We start from the raw sequence: 24760 nt of genomic DNA, 5'->3' as shown, positions 1-24760 counted from the left end.
TGATAATTTTAAATGTAAATTAATTTTTTTTAGTCTGCTAAAAAACACATGAGCAGATTACATTCTTTTGAACTCCTATTTGAAATAAGCTACTGACATTGTATTAGAATATTAAACACTACTAATTATAATATAACTCTAAATTAAGTTAAATATGCAATAAATAAAATTTTTGCCACTCAATTTAATTTCACATGTGAATTATAGTTAATAAAATGAATATTATGAATTTAATTATGTATTTAGACTGGTGAATTAATAAAAAATATTATAAAATTAGACAAGCAGTCACTATTAACATATGTTTAATTTATAGAGAAAATTTAACAATTCACTATATCACTTAAATGAGCATACCTAGGAACATTAGAACTATAGAATCATTTTTGATGACTATAATAATATCATACTCCGGCTTGATATGATAATAAAAGGTAGAATATATTCTCAAATAATCAGGATTCAATTTTTATATAAGTTATACCCACAATGATTAAATTACAGTTGAGCTGGCATAGATCACTAAGATCTATGTGTAGGACCTTTATTATTGATATGTGACCTAGTTGGTCACTATTTTAGATTGTGAAAATAATTTTTTATAATATATAAATTATCTTTTTAAATTTTACTAATAAGATTAAATATCTCTAATAATATTTTATTAAAAAAATATATTTTCTTAAAATTATTTATTTTTTAAAAAATATTAAAACCTTAAAAAAAAAGTTGAGCCTTCTTGAAATTTTCTAAATTAGTTAGGTTGTGAGATACTATAAATAAAAAAAAGGTGAACCTCACACGCACGACAAAAGAAAAAGTTGGGTTATTTTGAAAAATTAAATATTTTGAGGGGCAAAGTGTTATTTCCCTTTGTTTTTTTTTTAATGTTTATTTTAGTTGAATGCACAACACCGTCGGCCCTCTTCCACTTGAATTCTACTCCACAACTCGGCCCACGATTTTTTCCCCATCGGCAGACCGCGAGATATAAAGTCGACCCGCCCCTTCGCTCGGGGGCCGGAGGGCACACGAGCGAGAGCCATGGCTTCCTCCTCTCCCATATCCGCTGCGGCGACCACGGCGACGACGACGACGTCTCCTTATCTCTCCCCCGCTCCGCACCTCCGCCTCCGCGCCGGCTCTTCCGGTGGCTGCCCGAGGGCCACCCTGCGAACCCGCCCCATCTCGGGACGACGCTCGTCATCCGGTCTCCGCGCTTCTTGCCGCCTCCCCCCCTCTCCTCTCCAGCGGACGTAATTTCCTCCCTTGCTTAGCTCATGCGTCAACGGCCGCTTCTTCTTTGTTTTATTGCGTAGCTCGATTGACAATTGGAGCTGTGGGATTGGGGGATTAAAATTCCGAAGTAGGAACGATTATGGAGACGCCTATTTAAAACGGTTGTGTGAATAAACTAGGGATTTTTGGTCTCCTATATATTTAAAACGGTTGCTTGAACAATTATGAGGGGTTTCCTTTTTTGATTCTGTGTTTCGCGTTCCATTTTTGGTCTCCAATTCTAGCTGTGGGACAGTGGATAAGAAACGCCAAGGAGAGTGAATATTTAGGGTTCTTTAGCCTCCTGTATTCTTAAAAATAAATATTTGGAGGAGTTCATTTTCCTTTTACGCCCATTTCCCCATCTTATCATGTCGTCATTGTGTTTGAAAGAATAATATTGCTTCACGCTTCTTGCTCAGAATTTTGGAGTAAGACATGTGAAGGATCTGAATTAGTTTAGACATGCCTATGTGAAAATTTTTGTGTCAATTTACCTTCTTATGCCTTTAAGCTGAAATACTTGGAGGATTGCCTCTTTTTTGTCAGCATCCTTTTCATCTTTGTGTTCATGTTTGTTGGCATGCTTGTTTGCAGCAGAATAAGCTTCACTTGAAAGATACTTATTTGGCAGTGACATGTTTCTTCATAAACGACATGAAGGATAGTTTATTGGTATTCTTATAAAATGTTGCCTTCTACGGTGTATATGTTCATAGACTAGTCTTCAGTTGAAAGGATTTATTGTTTTCTTTCCTTTTGAATTCTGTGATTTTTTGCTTTTATGTGTTTGCTTGATTATAAAATTCTATATTTGTTCAAACCAAGCTACAATTCAAGCAGAAATTCTGACCATTTAGATACAATGGCTAAATTTAAAACTATGGCAAAATCCATAGGTTTCCTGTTATGTAGGATATCTTAAATGTGGACTTGCATGTTTGTGTCTTAACTTTCTTTCCTAGTCTCTAACTCTATACTTTGAGATTCTCCTACAAGTCTTTAACTCTGTAGGTTATGCTTGGTTGTTTCCACTCATTTGGTTTCTTGAATGCAGATGCTCACTTTTTAGTGAAAAGAAGAAGTCACTTACTGCCACAAAATGCAGTCATGGAGTAGCTGTTACAAAGCTTTCTCCTAGACACATGTATCCTATATCTTGCTTCCGAGCACACAATAGATGTGGGAATTTCTGGAAGAGATACACACCAGGCTTCTTTGTGGACACATCATCCTGTCAGTTTCAGAGACATTTATTTGGGAGTAGATCAGTAAGTTAGTTTTTAATGATAATTTGTTTTAATATTTTCCCTTGGTGCATTGTGAGATAGTTTTTAGAATTATGTTTTCATCAGACAAATTGCTTATTCTTTCTGCTGGAAGAAGATTATTTATTTTACTCGATGAGTGTCTATAGGCATCTGGTTCCTATCAACATTTCCCTTTGCTTTACTGCATAGGTTGAGCTTTGGGATGTTCTTCATTAACATTGTAGTATCGTACGTATAAGGACATGTTACATGTCAATTTCTCATTTGTTTGCTAGTTCATCTTAAACTACGTTAAGGGTGCATTGCCAGATTAAGTTACACCTTGTAAAGTATCCAAAAGGATTTATATTAGATGTTTAGGAGAAGCAGGTATGTTGGAGAAAATTGAACAATATCTCAAATCAGCCATTGTTGGATGACTCACAGTAAAAAAAAAAAATTATTCAAAGAAACAAAGATGACCATGCCATTAACAAGTTGGGATGTTTTTCATGTGTATCCTTGTTGTACTTGCAAATCTCTTTGCTATTGGTGTTGCAATGACCTAATAATCATTTTATTCAGGTAAAATAGACAACAGTGTTTTTTCTTTAAGTTAAGATCAAGAAGACAATGTGCAGGGATTTACAAGAAGAAAAAAAAAAAGATGGCAATAACTCAAGAGGATTAAGTAAATGGCTTAAGGGAAGTTGGCACAATGTTTCTTCATCAAAATAATAAGTTGATAAATAACTCTTGTTCATGGAGAGATTAAGCTTTCACTACTTAATTATTTTGTTGCTTCCAATCAGTAATTGGGGAAATTACTAGCTGAAAGACATATGATACACCCTATATATAAAACAGAACACATATAGAATCATTATTAAATTCAACTTTAATTGGCTTCTAAATCATTGTGTATTATAGTAAAAGAAAATACTCTACAACGTTGTGCATGATATGACGTTCATTATTTTAAGTCATCAACATAGAATTGGTATATATTACAATTCGTTCTTATGCTGTATTATGCAACACCAGTTATAACTGTGTTACAATTAATTTTATCATCAAATTTCATATCTTGGCGTTATATTGTGAGAGAGAAGGAAAAATATGAAATATATAATTTGTTATTGCTGAGTGATTTACAATAATCTTATCTCATTGTCTTAGTCTAGGTGTAATTAAAATAATAAAAGTATATAAAAAAAAGATATTTTATGTTTGAACATGTAGAAAAGAATAAAAATGCATATATAATCATTAACCAGTTTAGTTTAAAGTTGTCTATTTTTTGTGCATCTTTCTCCATAAACGAGAACTTGATCACAATGAGTGAATAAATTAGAAATCACGATCAGGTCTTCCACCAACAAACACAAGTATGAAGTAATAAATTGAGGAAAGTCCTTTGCGATGTTAATTTTCACATTTGTTGTTGGACTTTAGATAAATGATGTGCTGATTACGCAAATCTTATCTTATGAAGTCTAAATAATAAATATCACATATATCTAGGAAATTATTAACATGGATTGGTTACTACTATTAGCTTTCATGCGGAGATAGCACTGTTTGCATGTTGATTATGTCCTCATTTGTGAGATTAATTGGGCCATAGAAGGGAGTACCAGTTTCAAGGTTGAAGGAATGTGCTCCCTAGGAAATCAACAAACAAAGACAGACTCAAGTTTTTGTTAGTTAGGTAGCAGATCCTGAATATTAAAAATCAAACATGATCAATAAGTTAAAAAAAAAGTATTGGAACTTCATTTTCTCATAACATGAAATAAAGTTGAGCTACACGAAATTCATCGAAGGAGACTCCTTTATATTGCTTGAGGTATTACAAATAGTCCAAGTTATGCTCCATCCCATGGTGTGCATCAACATGTTAATGTTTTTTATTTTGATATTAATATTTATCTCTCGCTAATGCTTAGGGAAAATTGTAAGAAAGTCAAATACTTGAGAAGAGTGACAGAAATTAAATCAGTAGGTTGATGAGATAGATATCCATAAACAAATTCAGAGGATCATTTATACATATATCAGTTAATGAAATTGGTGTAATCAAATTTGATAGTTAGCAAAATAGTGCTTTGTATGCCAAGTTGTTCATCAATTAGAACACTAAGCAAGCTTCTTAAGGTATAATTGACAACCTTCAACCATCGAGTTGTGGCTGAATGGGCAAGAATTTATATTGAGAACTGTCCTTAGGGACTTCCTAGAATAAATAATAAATTTGACATCTTTATCTGATATAATAAATGAAGGTAACATGCAACCTAATAATTCCTTAAAATAAAATTGTCTCCAATATAACTTGTGGAAGCTCCAGATAGGTCCATTTTTACTTTTATCTTATTGTTTGCTGGCTTGTTGGAAGTCTTGTTGGAGAAGAAAACATCTGGAAGTAGGAAATTTTGTACTTTTGCTGATGATTAGAACAATAGGACATTAATGGGCTTTACAATACCATGGTTCTTCAGTATAACATAGATTATATAGACTAGGTGTACCTTAAAGGATTTTTTAGAAATAAAATAAAATTCTGTCTAAAGTCAAGTTGAAATAGAATAATAAAATAAAATTGTAATCCAATTTGTTTTAATTAGATAAATTAATTTTAAAGAAACTTATTATATCTGTATTTTCAATGGTCGTATGCTATGTTTTATAGAAAGCAAATGTCATAGTATCTTCAAGTTTCATTTTTTTATATAGTTATTTAATTTTTCATGAACTGGCACTTGTTTGACATTGTGGATTATTTTTCCTGGTGCTTGTCAGGTGAAATTGGCACATGTTTCACATGCTTTAGGCCCCGAGGAACCACATGTTGCAAGTACATGGTCAGATACTGTGCTTGAGAAGCCAGGTTTAAGTTTCTTGGATCTGGAATCTGAAAAAGCAGAACTTGAAGGATTTCTAAATTCTCCACTTCCTTCTCATCCAAGACTTCACCGAGGACAACTCAAAAATGGTCTTCGATATATTATTCTTCCAAATAAAGTTCCAGCAAACAGGTGCTTATTAAGCCAATTCAATTAATTTCGAGTAGTATATGCGACTTGTCCCCACCTAGTGGGAAAAGACTTGGTTGTTGTTGTTGTTGTTGTTGTATATGCGACTTGTCTGAGTCATCATGTACTCTTGATTATTTGAATGAGGATCTTATTAAAAAAAAGAAAAAGTAGATCTAAGTTTTCAATTGAATTTACTTAAGTACATCATGTGATAGTGGACACACAATTAGTTCATTGCCTTCTTTGTGATTCATCAACGTCCACCAAATATATGCTCCAATATTAAATTTAATAAAGGGCAATATCCATGTAGCAAATAATTGAGACTTACTTGGCTTAAGGTTCATTTTTCTTACTAATATGTTGATATTACAGGTTTGAGGCACATATGGAAGTTCATGTTGGATCTATTGACGAGGAAGAGGACGAGCAAGGCATTGCACATATGATTGAGCATGTGGCATTTCTTGGTAGTAAAAAGCGTGAAAAACTTCTTGGAACTGGAGCCAGATCTAATGCATATACGGATTTCCACCACACGGTGTTTCACATTCATTCACCGACTACTACAAAGGTAGTTCTTTTGTTCATATTTTTAACATTTCATTTTAAGGCTGAGATTTTCACTTGATCATTTCCTTCAGACATGGTGCTTAACTTTACTGTGTGTCTGGAATTGTTAATATGTCTGTTCTGTCTTACTATATTGTTACTAAAACTAGGTGAACATGATAGTTCAAGGGGAAATTGAATTCAATATTAAGTGTTCAAATTTTTAGACTTTGGTTTCACTAAATATATCTATATGCAAACCATCTAGAGGACACTTTCTTTGCACAGCCGTGAAACATTGGAAATCAATATTGGTATTGGATAAGATTCTTAAATAATCTAAGTATTGATTGTATTTAATTGTTGATCAGTGAAATCAGAATTTGCTAAGAAAATATTTTTTAAAAATAAAAATATAATAATTTCATAGGAGATAACAAATAATGTCTAAATATTAGATTATTAATAGCATTGTATTTAGAATTAATGAATTGGATTAGCAACACATTTTATACATTATCTTAAGATCAGCAATATCAGATTATTAGTATTCTTAGGTTAATAATATCATCATAATAAATAATAAATTCACTTTTAAAATTATTGTAGATTATTTTATCTGATACAATTTATTTTGTTTTCCAAAATTATATGGGATTTATTTAGGATATCAATCAAATTTTAATTCAATTGAGTTTGTAGAAGAGAACTTTGATGTCAATGTTGATTGAGACTTGAGAGGCATGTATTTTCTTATCAGTGATAATTTTTCTGAGTTTCTGCAAAAAAGAAACTTATCAGTGATAACTTTTCTAAGTTGACATTGTACAACAAGGATGAATGAGATACTGAGCAAGGATGAATGATCATTCATTATGCTCTCAACATATCTCCATTGGCGGGAAGGTGATTCAAGTTGTAGTTCGAATGTGGCAAATATTTTCCTCTTTCATACTTGTAGCTTAGAATGCCAGATTTTTTTATTTTTTATTTTTTATTTTCTGAAATCAACCTAATTTGGCCAAATTCAATTGATTCTTTTCTTTCACTCTAGAATCAACTAATTGCAACCTTTTTCATCTATTTTAGTGGATTCTAACTCATTTCTACTGTTTTTTTTTAAAATTTTTTTTTAAACTTCTTTATTGATCTTTGAGGAGAGCCAATTTTGAGGGAAGATTGGATTGACCTTTGTGATACTGATGCCACTCAGGATTTTTTATCAGTATTGTCAAATATGAGAAACCATGCTTGTTTGGTATAAGACAATGCGGTATGACTATTATATATCCATTCATCCCGTTCTATTCCCCTCCTCTTTACTCTTGCTTTCTTACTTCATCTCTCCTAGTGTACTCCCATTTTTTTTCTATTCTAGCCTTTAGGTGTCAAATTGCTGTTCATATTAATTGATATTATTTTTTTAGATATCATCTAATGCAAGAAAAATTTTAAATGGAACTTATGTGGTACGAAGATGTACAAGAATTACATTGATTTTATTTTGGTTATGATATAAAACCTAAATCTAGAAGTAGAACTCTGACGCTGTTACCTAATGATTTCTTTGTCAATGATCATATTTTCATATGCTGTGTTATCTAACAAATTTTCACATATTTTTCTATTCACATCCAAATATATAATATTTTAGAATATAGTTATTGTTTTAAATTAATATATTTCTTTAGTATGAAATCAAATTTAATTTTGTTCTTATATATATCAATATAAATATTGTGGGCACTTTTCTTCATGATGTTGAGATTACTAATTGATAAATTGGTTCTCTCAGGACTCTCATGCAGATTTAGTTCCAAGTGTGCTCGATGCTCTTAATGAGGTAAAAATTTAACTGTTGTCTTTCCCTAAGCAAATAACTTTTTTTTTAAACCAGTATTTACTCAAGGTATCATTTTGAATCTGTCTTTATTATGGATGATTGTTCATTATTTGTGATATGTTTGTGCTTTTGATAATATCACTATGTTGGGCATGTCAGTTACATGAAAACAGCTTACTGTTAAGAATTACATTTTCAAATTTATCTTGATCTTCAGATTGCTTTTCACCCTAAGTTTCTTCCATCCCGTGTTGAGAAGGAGAGGCGAGCTATTCTTTCAGAATTGCAAATGATGAACACAATAGAGTATCGTATTGATTGCCAGGTGAGTAGGATTCAATATGTAGGCATTCATGTGCTCCATGTTTGACAATCAACAATTATTAATATCTATGGGGTTCTCCTAGCAGTTGCTTCAACATTTGCATTCAGAAAACAAACTAAGCAAAAGATTCCCAATTGGTTTGGAAGAGCAAATCAAGAAATGGGACCCAGAGAAAATCCAAAAGTTTCATGAGCGATGGTATTTTCCTGCAAATTCTACATTGTACTTAGTAGGTGATATTGATGACATCCAGAAGATAGTCACTCAAATTGAGGTGAGCTTAATTGAAACAGTTCCTTTCCTAGTTGTATATGTGCTATAACTTCATATATTTGGTACTAACTATTGAATTGTAACATAGTTTGTCTTTGAAGGAACTCTTGCAAAGAATGAAACAGAAAATGTTAATACTCCCAGTAAGTTTGGTGCCATGGCTAGTTTTCTTGTTCCGAAGCTGCCTGGTGGCCTTGGTGGAGGTCTTTCTAATGAAAGATCTTCCATTTCGTTTGATCAACCAATGTTGACAAAAAGAGAGAAGCAGTCCGTCAGGCCTCCTGTGGAACATCAGTGGTCACTTCCAGGACTAGGTCACAATGCTAAGCCTCCAGAAATATTCCAGCATGAGTTGGTTCAGAATTTCTCATTAAACATGTTTTGCAAGGTATCACCTTACCGCTAGATAAAAGATCTATGAGGTTACTCTGTATGTAATAACAGCTTCATGAATGCATTCTCTATTTAACTTATAGAATATTTTGAGAGTAAAACCTTGTTCAAAGTTAGATCATCTGTGAATTAGTTATTTTGATGGAAATCAGAAATCAGGTTAGGCCTGTCGTCTGACTTCTTTCTATAGTTCACATTACTTGGTTCTGTTGATTATTATCTTCTATTTTGTTGTAGATCATTCTCTTGCGTATTTTGCATTTTCTAGTATGATAACTTCTAAAAACCACATCTAACAACATCCATAGTGAACTAGAATGCTGTTGGCTTTAACCCATCTTCAGTTAACTTATTTGCTGTTTTTTTATATGAATGTTGGCCAATTTTGATTGCATTCTATGGACTTATGGGAATGTTTTACTATTCAATACGATGTCTTGAGCAGATTATGTTGGCTGTAAATTTTTTTTGCAATGTTTGAAGCAAAGCTAATTGAGGCAACAAAATAATCATCTTAGAAAGCTATCCAACATATAATTTCATCGACATGATTTACATATGGCTTTTTCAGTTGCTGTCTTGTTCATGTTTGCTGATCTTGGTATGTTCTGTTGGATGGAACCTTTGAATTTTAAACATTTTATGTACTATGTGTGTGTTTTTATTAGTGAAATTTCAATGTGGCCGTTTCCCGGACATGCATTGTGAGTGTGTGGCGAAAGGTAATGAAGCTGAAAGCTTCTTTCACTACTGATAAAAGATGTGACTGGATAATCAGATCATTCTCAGGGAGGGTTACATTGGACTCACCAATTAGTATAAAACTACGTCAACAACCTCAAACATGAATGGGATAAAATCCCTATACTTAACCACATCGAAAGCATGTTTTGTTACGTTGTGGTGTATTATGCTATGATATTTCATTCAGATACGCATCTTAACTTGTTAGCTTTCTGAAAACCTGTTCTATTTCAATAGGGTATGTCTCACAGAATTGACTAATGCCTCATATATATTTTTTCTTTTAGATTCCTGTGAACCAAGTCTGCAAATATGGAGACCTGCGAATTGTCTTGATGAAAAGAATATTTTTGACAGCTTTGCACTTCCGTGTCAACACTCGATATAAGGTAATTATTTCCAAGGATATTATCTTGAGGCTGTTGAATATTTTGGCACCTTTGACCGTAGATGTTAGTATAATTAGCTTAATTGTAGGGATTGTAATTGATTAGCTTAATTGAAGGGATTGTTTTGAGATTGTAATTGATTGTAATTAGCAATAGATAGGCATAATTATAAGGTGTGTATATAAATATATATGCATAGATAAAAAAAGATAGAATTTTCCTACCTCTTTCTCATTTACATATAGTCGACCCCACCTAGTGGGATAAGGCTTGGTTGTTGTTGTTGTTGTTTCTCATTTACATGGTATCAGAGCAAGTTGATCCTTCTTTGATCTGCTCATTTTTTTTTTCTGCTTCTGCTACTGACGGTCCTCGTGCCGCCACTACCCGAAACTCTACTGTTGCCACTGCTCTAATCTACTACTACGCAGGTTTCTGCCTCTGACTCTCTTATAATGACGTCTTCAGATGTTAAACCTAATTTGACTACTATTATTAAATTGAATAGGACCAACTATCTCTTATGGTCACGTTTGTTTAAACTATTCTCGGGTCCTATAAGAAGAAGGAATATATTCTTGTGACCCTCTCGACCCTAAAGATTTGAAATATTCAAATTGAGTTTCAAATGACTATTATGGCTTGACTCCTTAATAGTATGGAGGAATTTATGAGCACTAATGTTATGCTCGTGGAAAATTGCCAAAGAGATGTGGGATGCCTTATGAGGCATGTATTCGAATAATAAGAATGTTTCTCATGTTTTCAAATTATATGAAAAACTCTTCGCTCTTCGCCAAAACGATCAGTCTGTTATTAACTACTTTGCTACTCTTAAGGGTGTTGTTGATGAAATTCTGCTATAGCACTCTCTCTTGTAACACTCAGACTCGAAAGAATCAGTGGAAAGAATTCTTGGTCGTAAAGTTCCTATCCAGTTTAGATTCCACTCGATGTCTGGTTTGGGATAATTAGCTAGCAAGTGATAACATTCCCACGTTATTGAATGCTTTGTCTCGGGTTCTTCGTGTGACCATGGGCGGTCCGGACACCCGTTCTTCCCCATCTTCCGACACTTCAGCTATGACTGCTCGTGGTTGGGTCCTCACAGGGTCGTAATGGTGGTCACGGTCGTGGTCGTGGAATTGATGCCACTAGGGGTGGTCATTCATGTGTTCACCGTGGTCGTTCCAACCATGTCTTAGCGAAGTGTTGGGCAAAGTTTGGTAAGTTTGATTGGATTAACAGTGCATCTAACGAACCGTCGACACCATCACTTGACAATGATATGGCCTATGTTTCTCATACTGATTATGAGAATTTGCTTCGCTCTTCTCCTAGCATGCACCTCATCCTCTACAGGTGCGTTTGCTGTATCTCATAATAAGTCTTGGATGATAGATTCCAGTGCTTGTGTCCATATTACAAGTCTGTTTTCTCTACCACTTTTGTTTCCTCAACTTTACCTCCTGTCCGTTTAGACAATGGTACTTATTCTCCAATTACGGAACGAGTGTTGTCAGACCTACTACAAATATCACAATGTTCTTTTCACATCTAAATTTCCTGTTAGTTTACTCTCCATAAGCTGCCTCACAAAAACTCACAATTGTTGTGTATCGTTTTATCATCCTATTGTATTTTTCAGACCTATAATCGAAGAGGATGATTGGTGGAGGACATGAGCGTGATAACCTATGCTATCTAGATTCTGTTACACCTGCATGTTCCCATGCACTCTTAACAACTGTGTCTTCTTATTAGTGCCATTGTCGTCTAGGTCACCCATCTCCTTCGTCTCTAAAACGTTTAGTTCTTGGTTAGTCCATCGATTTCTAGAGTCCTGTGAGTTCGGCAAACACCATCGCACTTCTTTTCCTTCTGGAACTGATAAACGTAGATGTTTTGCTTTTGAACTTGTTCATTGTGATGTTTGGGGACCTTGTAGAGTTGCGTCTAGAGGTGCTTTTAGTATTTTATAATTTTTGTTGATGATTATTCCCATATGATGTGGTTATATCTACTCAAAAATAGAAGTGAGGTTCCTGATATGCTAAAATCATTTTATAATGAAATAAAAATCCAATATTTTGTTGACTTGCACACTCTTCATACTGATAATGCATTTGGGTTCACTTTGAAAACTATTTCGACATTTTGTGATACTCGACATAATTCATCAAACGTCTTGTACATACACTTCCCAATAAAATGGGGTTGCTGAACACAAACACTGTCATATTTTAGATGTAGCTCGTACACTTCTCTGTTATATTCATGTCCCTATGTATTTATGGGATGATGCTATTCTCACAACGTGCTTCCTCATAAATAAGATGTCGTCTACTGTGTTACATGGGGATATCCCATTATCATGTCTTCATCTTGACAAACCTATTTTCTCTGTGTATCTTCGCATATTTGGTTGTGTTTGTTTTGTTCATATTGGTTACTAAGGAAATGGGACGTCTGAAGTCTTTCTTGGGAATTGAAATTGCTCACAATAAATCTGGAGTTTCATTATGTCAACGGAAGTATGCTACAAATTTACGCAAACAAATTGGATTGCTAGGAACGAAGTTGGTTGATGCTCCTATGGATATCAATTCAAGTGTTTGGGATGATGAGAATTCTTTAAGGATAAAGTAAAATATAGACAGCTTGCTAGGAAACTCATCTACTTAACATTAATGAGACTAGACATCTCCTTTGCAATGATGAGAATTCTTTAAGGATAAAGTAAAATATAGACAGCTTGTTAGGGAACTCATCTACTTAACATTAATGAGACCAGACATCTCCTTTGCAGTTGGAATTGCCAATTGTTTTATGGAAAAACCGAAGCAAGTTCACTAGGATGCCGCGATCAAGATTCTTAGGTACATCAAAAAATCTCAAGGAAAAGGGTCGTCACTTAAGAGAAATGGACACATCGAAGCCTATTATGATGCTGACTATACTGGATCAAAGATCGATAGACGATCTACTTCTGGATATTGCACTTATGTAGGGGGAAATCTAGTAACATGGCGAAGTAAGAAACAATATATTGTTGCTAGGTCAACTGCTAAAGCAGAGTATAGAGTACAGAGCCATGACTCACTATAAAGATGTTATTGTCAAGGTTTAAAATTTTGACCCCTGCCGATATTTCGATCTTGGATCGGAACGATACAGTTTCGGTACCGTATCGTGTCGTGCCGATATAGTTTCGGTATTTTTTAAATATAAAATATATTAATTAAAAAATAAAAATATTTAACATAAATATTTAAAAATAAACAATATAAAAAAATCTTTTAAAAAAGGAAAAGATATGAAAATAGATAATAAATAAATAAAATTTTTATGAGGGTTTAATAAAGCCTATTTAGATTATCTCCATCATAACTAGGAGTTGATTAAAATAATTAACCTAAGTTTAATTAAAAAAATCCGAAATCCAACACCACTCGTAAGCTCGTGCTATTTCAGCGGTGCTGCAGGGTTGCGCGACCCCTCAGCCATGGCCACGGGGATCACGTGACTCCTCTGGGCCGACCACGGTAGTCGTGCGACCCCTTTGTAGTAGTCACAGGGTATCACAACGTCTCCGTGACGGTAGGGAAAGACTTATGCAACCTCTCTGCTGCTGTTACGAGGTCGACCGTCCCCTTCGCTGCGACCACGAGGTTGCGCAACACGTCGCAACTATCATGGGTCTGGTGTCGGGCATGGGGTCGCGCAACACGTCGCAGCTGTCGTGGGTCTGGTGCCGTGGTCGTGCCGGTGCCAGTCGTCGAGCGGAACGAGATGTTTCGCCCGTTTCGATCGTCTCGGCACGACACTTTAAACCATGGTTATTGTTGAAGAATTTTCTTAAAGAATTAGGATTCGCCTACAATGAACCACTACCTATGATCACCAAGCGACTATTCACATTCAGGTAACTCAGTTTTTCATGAGAGGACTAAGCATATTGAGGTTGATTGTCATTTTATTCGTGAGTGCGTAATGAGTTAGAAAATTGCCACTCGATTCACATCATCATCCAACCAAATTGTTGATGTCTTCACTAAAGCGTTAGGAGGAAAACAATTCTCAGAACTTTGTGATAAGCTGAATATAATTGACATATGCTCCAGCTTGAGGAGTGTTGAATACTTTAGCATCTTTGACCGTAGACTTTCGTGTAATTAGCTTAATTGTAGGGATTGTAATTGATTAGCTTAATTGAAGGGATTGTGTCGGGATTGTAATTGATTGTAATTAGCAATTGATAGACATAATTATAGGGTGTCTTATGTATACAAATATCTACACATAAATAAAAAAAGGATATAGAATTATCCTACCTCTTTCTCTTTTACAGAGGCAATGCATTTAGGGGTAGATTTGTCACCTTAGTGGACCCCTAGAGCCGGCCCCACGGGTATGGAGGGAGGTAAATTCAGGTACAGAGGCAGGAGATGTATGGTGGGTGAATTCCAGGTGAGTTCCTGCGAGATTCGACCCCTGGTTGTTACACTAGCAATGCCATGCGCCCACTGTCTGTCCTACGCTTTGGGGCAGAGGAAATGCTTTCAGGGTCATTATAAAAAAAAGGGCAGCCCGGTGCACGAAGCTCCCGCTATGCGGGGTCCCGGGGAAGGATCCATTGTACGCAGCCTTATCCTGTTTTTTGCAAGAGGTTGTTTCCAGGATTCGAACCCGTGACCTTTTGGTCACATGACAACAACTTTACCGTTGCGCCAAGGCTCCCCTTCTTTTAGGGTCATTATAATGTTTGATATTTTTATTTCTTTGCTGGGGCACAAGCAAAATTGAGTCTCGTTCCAAATCTCAAGTTTTTCAATAATTAGTCACTTAATGAGGTTGTTTAAGTTAGATTTTCCAATCTCAGTTTGAGCATCCGAATAAGTAGATTCGTCCTATTCTTTCCTAAATTTTTGTTATCTTTCAAAATGTTAAAAATTGATGATGATTTTTTTTTTTTCAAAATTACTCACAATGTTCTAAATAACGACCTAGGCTTGATATATGGTTTTTTAGGGGGTCCAATCTCCTAGGTAGGTTAGTTGGTGCCTTTGAAGCCATCTAGAAAGAAAAATAGTTTAGTTTATTACTACTCAAGAACTTATATGATGATTTTTCTCAGCTAAAAATATCTAAAAAGTGATTTACTCAACTAAAGAATTCTAATTTTTGTGATTGTGGAATAGTGGATTAAATTTGTTATAACGTAAATTATAAGTTTTGAATAATTTTTGTGCTACATTGTTTAATTATTATTTTTTACATTGCGTGGATGACATATATCTTCTTCTAGGTAGAGTTGTTAATTGGATGGATTAATTAGTGTACTTTAGTCAAAATATGCTAGTCATTTTATCAAAATTTAATATTTAGTTATATGCCCTCACGCAGCACAGGTAGGTTGCTTGCGGTTTGAAAACACATTCTAAAATTGCTAATCACACCTTGATTTGCCCCCTTGGAAAAATATTTTAATTTGCCCTCAGCTCAAAATCCTAGGTACTCCACACATTTACTAGAAAAGTTTAGTTGTATGTGATGCATCATCTAGTTTTTTACATGGATTAAACATGCTATTTGGTAAAATCCAACCACAATCACTAAAATGGTATGGAATCATAACTCCAGTTAGTTCTAGGAATGTGTCAGGGTAACTATATTTTTGAGGAACTCTAACTATTTAGCATGCACATGCTTCCTTCTTTTGCAATTGGATGAAACTAGTGCCTTTAAGTTAGAGGGAATATGACCTCATTCAATTATATCTAGGGACCCTAGTGTTGTAATGCCTACATGATGTTGTAAAACTCCTTATCCTGAGTAAATATTTTGTAGTCAAGTTTTTTATTTTCCTTTAAAAAAACAGTTACCCTTTGACTTGAGCTCCAGGTGTCCATACCAACTATATCATATTAATAATACTAACAGTATATTCAGCAATTGGGTAGCTTGGGTTACAATACTTTGACCTATACGGTACTATTTGATGGATATTCCCTGATGTAACTTGAGCTTCATGAATGATGTTAATTTCATATTTGTTATTTTTATGTAGGAATCTTGAAAATGGACTTGTGTGTACTTTTGATTTAAATTGCTTCTAGTATTTTATGGCTCCTCGAAATTTGCAGAGCTCAAATCCTCCATTTACATCAATTGAGTTGGATCATAGTGATTCAGGAAGGGAGGGATGCACTGTTACCACTCTTACTGTGACAGCAGAACCTAAAAATTGGCAGAGTGCTGTAAAAGTTGCTGTTCAAGAGGTTTGTATGAATAATGTATTTTTTAAAGCTACTGAAAAAAAGTTTTAGTTGGTTTAATATTGTATCTGAAATTCTAAATTTATGACTGATTTGAGACTACTTTTTGATAACTTGAGATAACTTTTTGACAACTGTTTCTAGCTGATGAATCATAATCCTGTATTTTGTTTTTTTCCATGCCAATTCAAGCTTTATATGCTGTTGAATCATAGATCTTTTAGCCTGACTTTTCCTCCAACCACCTGCAAAATTTGTAGGCCCAATTTATTCTCACATCAGAATTCCCCTTTTTTGCACCAACACTGCATGAACTTTTTTTGTTTCTGTAATTGCACATTCGACATGTCTTAAATGTCTCAATAATTCAATCCTTAACCACTTGGAGCTTATTGTATATTTTACTTTTCTTTGTTATAAACATCTTTAGTATTTATTATCATTTGGTTGCATAGGTTAAAAAAATTGTGAAGTGTAGTGGAGTTGGTGTTATACCTTTTGGATATTATTGAGGTCCATGATTTGTGCTTTCCCATCAGGTTCGAAGACTGAAGGAGTTTGGTGTCACGAAAGGAGAACTAACTCGTTACATGGATGCATTGCTGAAAGATAGTGAGCAATTGGCTGCAATGGTTGACAGTGTTCCTTCTGTTGACAACTTGGAATTTATTATGGAGAGTGATGCTCTTGGTCATACTATAATGGACCAGAGACTGGGACATGAGAGTTTGGTTGCGGTTGCTGAAACAGTAACACTTGAAGAAGTAATATTATAGTTTATGTTAATAAGGGTTATTCATTATAAACAAATTTTATCTTTTTAGATGCCAGTAGCCAACCCCAATCAGTGGGATAAGACTTAGTTATTATTGTTGTTGCTGATGTAGATGCTAATAGCCCACTTCTGTTTTTAGGTTAACTCCATAGGTGCAGAAGTGTTGCAGTTCATTTCAGACTTTGGTAAACCTACTGCACCACTTCCTGCAGCTATTGTTGCATGTGTTCCCACCAAAGTACATATTGATGGGGTGGGAGAATCAGAATTTAAAATCCATCCTCATGAAATCAATGATGCTATAATAGCAGGTTTGAGGGAACCCATACATGCTGAACCTGAGGTATATCTTTTCCTATCATGGAATCTAGTTTCTGATCAGTTTTTTTATGGTTTGTACTCCGCATAGTAATATAAATGCTATTATCATAATCTAATTTGAAGTTCTATTTCCACGAAAAGGATCTCAAGTTTAAACTCATATTGATAATTATAAGAAAGTGATCTGAAATAAGGTTGCTTTCATCATAATTATATTGAAGTTAGAGCAATTACAGTTTGTTACATGTTGCTTTCAACAATCCAAGCTTCTTATGCTCATTGGGAACTTCTAGTTTTTGAAATATCTTCACAATGTTTGAATATGTCTAACTATCCCATGTTAAATTTCTTGATTTCATGTCTTTCCCTCTTGACTAGATTGTACATCTTTTCTTAGAAGCATGTGTAGAAATGGCGCAAAACTGGTAATAGTGCGTTGTTTTGTTTGAAAGTAAAGTGGCATCTAAAATTGTTCCAGGCATATATTGCCGATTTCCTTGCATTTTTTATTAAAACTTCCAATTTTATGTTCATTGTTCAAATTTGTGAATCTATGATAACTATGATGGATCATGCAGTCTTCCAAAAAGGAAGAGAACATGAATAATTGCTCAAACTGATCAGTAATCTTTGGATAAATATGATCCTTGGTCAATGCTAATGGATATCCACTGTTTAATTTCTCATTAATCTCTTGTACATATTTATATCATTCTTAACAGCCTTACTTTGAATTTCTTCAAATCTTATTTGATACTATGATATATATATATATATATATATTTTTTTTTTCTGGCTACTGTAACTATAATTCACATCTTGAATTTTGTATATTAACATTAAAAATGATGTGTTTATTATTAAGGGCAGCACCAGCAGTGTGAATGTTAAAAGTGTAAATGTGAATCTAACATCTACATGTTTAGATGTAAGATGGATTTAAGCAGTCCTGATCTGGTTATATGCTTAATTCCTTCAAAAATTATCAGCACAAGAAAATGACACATAAAATTGCAAAATTTACCCAATGGAAGTGATGATTCAAAGCTGCTATTTCTGTTGACCTTGTATATTTTTTTGAAACGTGTGGTTTTCTCATCCAGGTCAATTATCAGTTTCTACTTGAAAAAATGGTTTCAATTTATACAGAATACACGACATGTGTTCTGCAATCATATAGGTTCCTTAATTGTTGATTTCTCTCTGCAGCTTGATGTACCAAAAGAGCTAATAAGTGAGTCGTTGCTGAAGGAGTTGAGAGTGCAAAAAAGCCCATCTTTTGTTCCCATCTTAAAGGATGGGAATTTGACTAAGATATTTGACAATGAAACTGGCATAACTCAGTGCCGTCTTTCAAATGGGATTCCTGTAAACTACAAGGTAGTTTTTCCATTGAAATGTTTTGTGATTGTGATCTTGATTTTATATCTACTTGTCTGTGCATAAACTATGCAGTCCATTTTCAAGCAACAAGAACCTATTGTCTATTAGGAATAAAAAAATATCATGATCATCAATATTGAGAACAATTGAGCAATTATATTCAATTGAAGACTGAAGAGAAACCAATTAAGTTCATCTTATTATTTTATTAAGAATTTGGACCCTTTACTAGCTAATTTTGGTGAAATCTAAAATGAAGTTACGCTAATGTCCTTTTTTTTCACACTGAAAATAATGTTAAAACTTATTAGTAATTTTCTCGGGTTGTTTTTTTTATATTAAAAATACATGGTTCTCTTTAGTCCTACCTTAGGCTTGTGGAAAATCTTTTATAAATACCTTGGATCGGCGACATTAGAAAGCATACTTTTCTCGGCCTTTTGGCTAAGATCAAGTGTAGTATCGGTTCTTATCAGTTTAATATCTGATATAAAAAGTTAAATTAATTTTTTATGAGTGAGAGTTTGTTACAGTAGCTTGCTGCTGGGGTTCTTGAGTGTCACCCTTGCGTTGCATTATTGCATGGGCCTGACGCACCTAGGGATGGCAACGGGGCAGGTTCGAGCTAAATTTGGCCAATCCAAGGATCTGTTTGACCAGGTTTTAAATCCGAACGGGGTGGGTTTAATACGGGGCTGAGTTTAAACCCGGCCCATTCCCATTCCTAAAAGGGAGGCGGCGGGCAGAATCACAAATGGAGATTGGAAATTGAAAATGAGCTACAGATACGGTTAGGGCTTCCTCATTATTATATATATATATATATATATATATATACACACACACGGAGCGGGTTCATTGAAACCTACAACCTGCCTCGAACTCGCTTCTAAACCTGGTCAGGGGGTGTAGACCCGCCCTGTAACCCGTTTGACCAGGTTTAATACGGGGCCGGGTTTAAACCTGGCCCATTGCCATCCCTACGCGCACCCTTACCAAGTCCAATTTATGAGTTTGGGCACTAATTTACGCGTATTTATGTATTATATTAACATAATAACTTTTAGGATAATATCCCATGTGGCGCTTAACTACAAAAATTAAATACCAGTTTACCAAAACAATTGATGGATTTTTAAGGAAAACTATTTTCTCTATATAATTATTACTTTTAATACCTAAATATGTTTCAATTATTAACCCCCTCCCCTTCCCCCCTCCTCAATTTTTGGCTCCTCCATGACCTATAATAGAGGTAAAGTTTAAAATTTTGTTCTGTCTTGGTCAACGTGGATGATAAATATCATTACACCAATTTACCAAAATCGAAACTAGCTATCATAAGTGAAATTTACATGGTTCCAGCGTTGACTGTGCCACCCCCATGTATCACCTGTTGATTAAGTAATGAAAATTAAAACCCTATGAAACTGGTTTAAGTCATTTAAACCCAAATGAACTTGGATTCATTTCCAAGTGATTACTCAATTGAACATATAAGTTATGCAAATTAAAGGTTTAGATATGTATAATATAAAGTGTAACTTCTGATATTTATTTTGCCTACCTACCAATAACCTATGTTGGATACCTGGTACTCTGAGCTAACACTTGGTCCTATTCATGATGTGTAAAGTCATTTTAGATGTCACATCCATGTCTCCATACTAGTATTCATGTTTGAGCAACATAGCATATGTAATTGTATACAAGCATTATATTAAATGATCAATCAACACATGATAACTCATTTGAAACCCATAATTAAAGTTCAGATTCCTGGTACTGTGGTTTTTACCTAACACATAACGATCAGTTGACCAATTGAAAAGTATGATGTTCACCATGGATATTTCAATGTTTTCATTTAATACAACACACTTATTCAAGTATTTAAAAATATTTCAATGTCTTGTAAGGTATGTTATAAGTTGGGGTGCTTGTTATACTTTGTTGACTTGTTTATACCAAGATTTAAAAAATCCTATGCAAATGATATGGTTGATCCACGACATAACCAATATTCATTTTGAAAAGATGTTGATAAAAGTGATTTGGCTCAATTTTTCTGGTTGTTGGATTGATTGAAATTTCTTCATCTTTGATCAATTAGTGTTTGTTTTTCTTCTTTTTCTGTGTTTTTTTTTGTATAGATTACAAAAAATGAAGCTAGGTGTGGTGTCATGCGCCTCATCGTGCGTGGTGGAAGAGCAGCTGAAACATCTGAATCAAAAGGAGCTGTTGTCGTAGGTGTTCGAACTTTAAGTGAAGGTGGATGTGTTGGTAACTTTTCTAGGGAACAGGTTTGTTCTTTGTAAAACTGGAATTGATTGTTTTCCCCTTTAAAATGTTATTGTGCATAGACATGGCATTTTCAGGTTTGAGAATTTGTTGCAGTCTCTATTTGACTTAAAATCTAGTTTCAACTTCAAATTGTTTGTATGTAATCATAACTAATTGGTTGTATATCTTTATTAGTGTGGATTTGCAGTGGCTCTGTCTTGGATGCATTTTTTTGATGATTCTGATTGAGAAATTTTTAGAAATTCATTGCTACTTATATATTCTTTTAAGCCAGGCAATACTTTGATGACAAATAGATGGGTTGCTGGTAAAGACAGCTTATGTGCTTTGTATAGAATTAATTGTTGCTTAAAGAAAGTTGCTAAATTAATGGGGATTGATAGTTTTATTACTGTAATAAACAACAAACTGAACTGTATACTATGAAAAAGAAATGATCCACTTATTAACATAGCAATATCAGAGTAAATATCTAAGTATTCAACCCATTACGGGAGTGAAATGTATTGTTTCTTGAGCTGCTTTGCAACATGTTGATTCTTCTTCTCTACTCCAGGTAGAACTTTTCTGTGTTAATCACTTAATCAATTGCTCGCTAGAGTCCACCGAGGAGTTCACTGCAATGGAATTCCGTTTTACTTTGAGAGATGATGGAATGCGTGCAGCTTTCCAACTTCTTCATATGGTACTTGAGGTAAGTATTTTGTTCCAAATCCATTTTCAAGTTTATCCCTGTAGAGATTAATTTCCTGTGCTGTACATTCATAGTTAAATTTATGTACAATGATTTTTGCTGAAAATTTTAGTCAAGGGTACTTTAAATTTACACTAGGTCAAGTTAAAGCTTATATGTTTCTTATTGTGACTGTCTTTCAGCACAGTGTTTGGTTAGAAGATGCATTTGATAGAGCAAAGCAGTTGTATTTATCCTATTATCGTTCAATCCCCAAAAGCTTGGAACGTTCAACTGCTTGCAAACTTATGCTTGGAATGCTAAATGCCGATGAGAGATTTGTTGAGCCAAGTCCAGAGTCGTTAGAAAATTTGACACTTCAATCAGTTAAAGATGCTGTTATGAATCAGTTTGTTGCAGATAATATGGAGGTGGACAATTTTTTCTCATCATTTTGTTCTTTATAACTGATTTCTTTTTGTACTGAACTTTTTATCCTTCTAATCTTATCTTTGTTGGGTTATTAATAAGGCATAAACCAATAAATATTGTTAGATACTTTCATTAGAGTGTCTTTGACCATCTGTTGTTCTTGTAGGTTAGTATCGTTGGAGATTTCACCAAGGAAGACATTGAAGTCTGCATTCTTGATTATCTGGGTACAGTCAGTTCAACAAGCTCCAAAACTAAGCAGGATATTGAACCAATTACTTTCCGTCCTTTCCCATCTGACCTGCATTTCCAACAAGTATGTAATCATAATCCTTCTCTTTAGTGAGATTGGCTATCAAACAATATTAAGGGTGTCTGGACAAGTCTCAAACATCTTTATTTTGATAACGAAAATAGAGTAGTTGAAGACAATCAATTTCTGGAGTTTGAGATTACATAGAGATCTCCACCAAATGAATGGGCACCTATATACCCAAATCCAACTACAGTAGGCGACAACCCTCAAGGGCTTAACTATTTATGTTGGAAATAAGAGAATTCAGTACCTTTAATTTTGGAAAGTAAATAGGGAAAAACTATTTATCAAGTTTGAGATTTGGAGATACTGGTCTCCTTGTTTAAATAAAAATTTGGTTTACTTGCACTGTATCTCTTTCCTAGATGTCATTGAGTTAGCTATTTTGATCTTGTGTTCATGAATGGTGTCAAATTATGTGTGAATAAGGATACTTTGGATTTGTTGGTTACATCTTTTGGATTGAGAAATATAGAATAACTAGAAAATGATTAGGCTAAAATGGATTTGGTAGTAGGGAGTCTTGGTATCGCCTATTTATTTTGTTTTCTCTTATGTCAGTGCTATCTTGCTTCACCTATGAACTGCTTGGCTTATGTTAAGAATTTTGTGGATAACAACCATTTGATTGTTTCTTGATATAGAGAAATACTCAGTGTTTAGATGTATAATATGGTTGCTCAAAAGTATTTTTCCCATTAACAGGTACACTTGAAAGACACTGACGAGAGGGCATGTGCATATATTGCAGGCCCAGCCCCAAGCCGTTGGGGATTCAATGCTGAAGGAAAAGACCTTTTCAAATTGATAAATCCATCAAATGTGAATGGTAAATTATGTCAAATTGCTGGATACGTTTATCTATTATTATGCCCCCACATACAATGCTGTGTTGAACCATTAAATGTAGAGATGGTTCATATCTAGTAACCAATGTTTTCAAAAGGTTTCTTTGATGACAATACAAGTAACGAAGGTGAATTTTTTTTTACAAATTATTTAATGAGCACTCATAAACAAATCTGATTGTGTTAAAAAATTATCAAATTTAGGAACAAGTTATTACTTGAAATATTTGATTGAGTGAGATTAAAGGATATTTAAAGAAAATGAAAATAGGTATAACTGTAGATCTAGGTGAGATTCATTTTGAGCTGGGAAGAATATAGGGAATCAGGTATGATATGGTCAACTAAGTTATTCAATAAAACTTTAACAACTAAGTTGCCTAAAAATAGAGGAAAATTATTGTTGCAAATTTATGAGTGAAGGCAGTACACATTGATCCGATCTAGTCAATGAGCCATAACATGCAACTTTGGGAAAGGTTATTGAAAATAAATTAAGAGTTAGACAGATGTTTCAAAATTTTTTTATTTGGTTTATAGATGTTTATTTAATAAAACAAATTAATGAGAAAAGAATTAAAAAAAGCATGTTTGTCAAAATTAGTTTGAATAATTCCTAGTTCCCCTGAGGCCTGAACTATTGACTACTTAGTAACTCCCATTTTCTCCTCAAAAAATAATAATTCTTTATCAGTGTTGCTGTAAGGAACTTATGCTTGGAAAAAGAGAAATAAAGATATCTTAGAAATTATTGAGGTGCTTCTCGAGTGATGATATTTGCTAATCATATAGCATGTGAATTTCTTCTACCTCACAAGCTGATGACCCATTCAAATACAGGAGAAATGCCCAAGACAAATGAATCAATTCTCCTGGAAGAGGAAGCCATTGAAAAGAATGTTGAACAAGGTCTTCGAAGTCATCCCCTATTCTTCAGCATTGCCTTGGGCCTGCTAGCTGAGGTTATAAATTCCAGGTACACTCTTGTTCAATGTTTCATTCTTTCTGGAAAATCACTTTTAACAGTTTAACTATGTTTCTTTACTCCTGGAATAGCCATCTCAACCTTCAAATTTTAAGAAAAACCATGTTCTAGTTATTTCTTTAGTTTATTTTTGGCTTTGATTTTATTGATTTATTTTGCTCAGTTGTTTCATTGATGCTCTTGCAAGTATTTAGATAAATGCTTCCCAATATGTTCTAAATACCCTGGTGATGAATAAGAAATAAAAAAGTGATGGGTGGATGCTTCAACTTAATGTTGCCGAATACATGGTGTGCTAGAATCTTGGATCATAATCTTCTAGGCTTAGATTTGACTTCATTTCTTGCAATGCGTAACTGA

The 24760-nt window shown here is 34.1% G+C and overlaps 1 protein-coding gene and 1 pseudogene across 1 annotated transcript; both read left to right on the top strand.

The window, feature by feature from the left end:
* The first annotated feature begins 994 nt into the window (after positions 1–994).
* Positions 995–24461, top strand: LOC122032806 (stromal processing peptidase, chloroplastic-like). Its single transcript, XM_042592119.1, has 19 exons — positions 995–1256; positions 2336–2549; positions 5331–5566; positions 5942–6140; positions 7914–7961; positions 8179–8286; positions 8372–8560; positions 8648–8947; positions 9984–10085; positions 16232–16366; positions 16903–17127; positions 17278–17481; positions 18669–18839; positions 20996–21145; positions 21703–21840; positions 22023–22250; positions 22418–22567; positions 23273–23396; positions 24208–24461. The coding sequence occupies exons 1-19, from the start codon at positions 1045–1047 to the stop codon at positions 24444–24446; spliced, it is 3372 nt and encodes a 1123-aa protein (XP_042448053.1). The 5' UTR covers positions 995–1044; the 3' UTR covers positions 24447–24461.
* On the top strand, positions 19266–19444 carry LOC122033041 (annotated as a pseudogene).
* Positions 24462–24760: the final 299 nt, after the last annotated feature.

This window comes from Zingiber officinale, chromosome 11A (genome assembly GCF_018446385.1).
Source record: "Zingiber officinale cultivar Zhangliang chromosome 11A, Zo_v1.1, whole genome shotgun sequence".
NCBI lineage: Eukaryota > Viridiplantae > Streptophyta > Magnoliopsida > Zingiberales > Zingiberaceae > Zingiber > Zingiber officinale.
The sequence above is the reverse complement of the archived record's forward strand: the minus strand, read 5'-3'. Positions and strand labels throughout refer to the sequence as shown.

Coding starts and splice junctions, on each gene's coding strand:
- LOC122032806 (XM_042592119.1), top strand. CDS start 1,045: ATGGCTTCCTCCTCTCCCATATCCGCTGCGGCGACCACGGCGACGACG. Junction 2,550..5,330: donor ATTTATTTGGGAGTAGATCA/GTAAGTTAGTTT, acceptor GGTGCTTGTCAG/GTGAAATTGGCACATGTTTC. Junction 8,287..8,371: donor AGTATCGTATTGATTGCCAG/GTGAGTAGGATT, acceptor TTCTCCTAGCAG/TTGCTTCAACATTTGCATTC.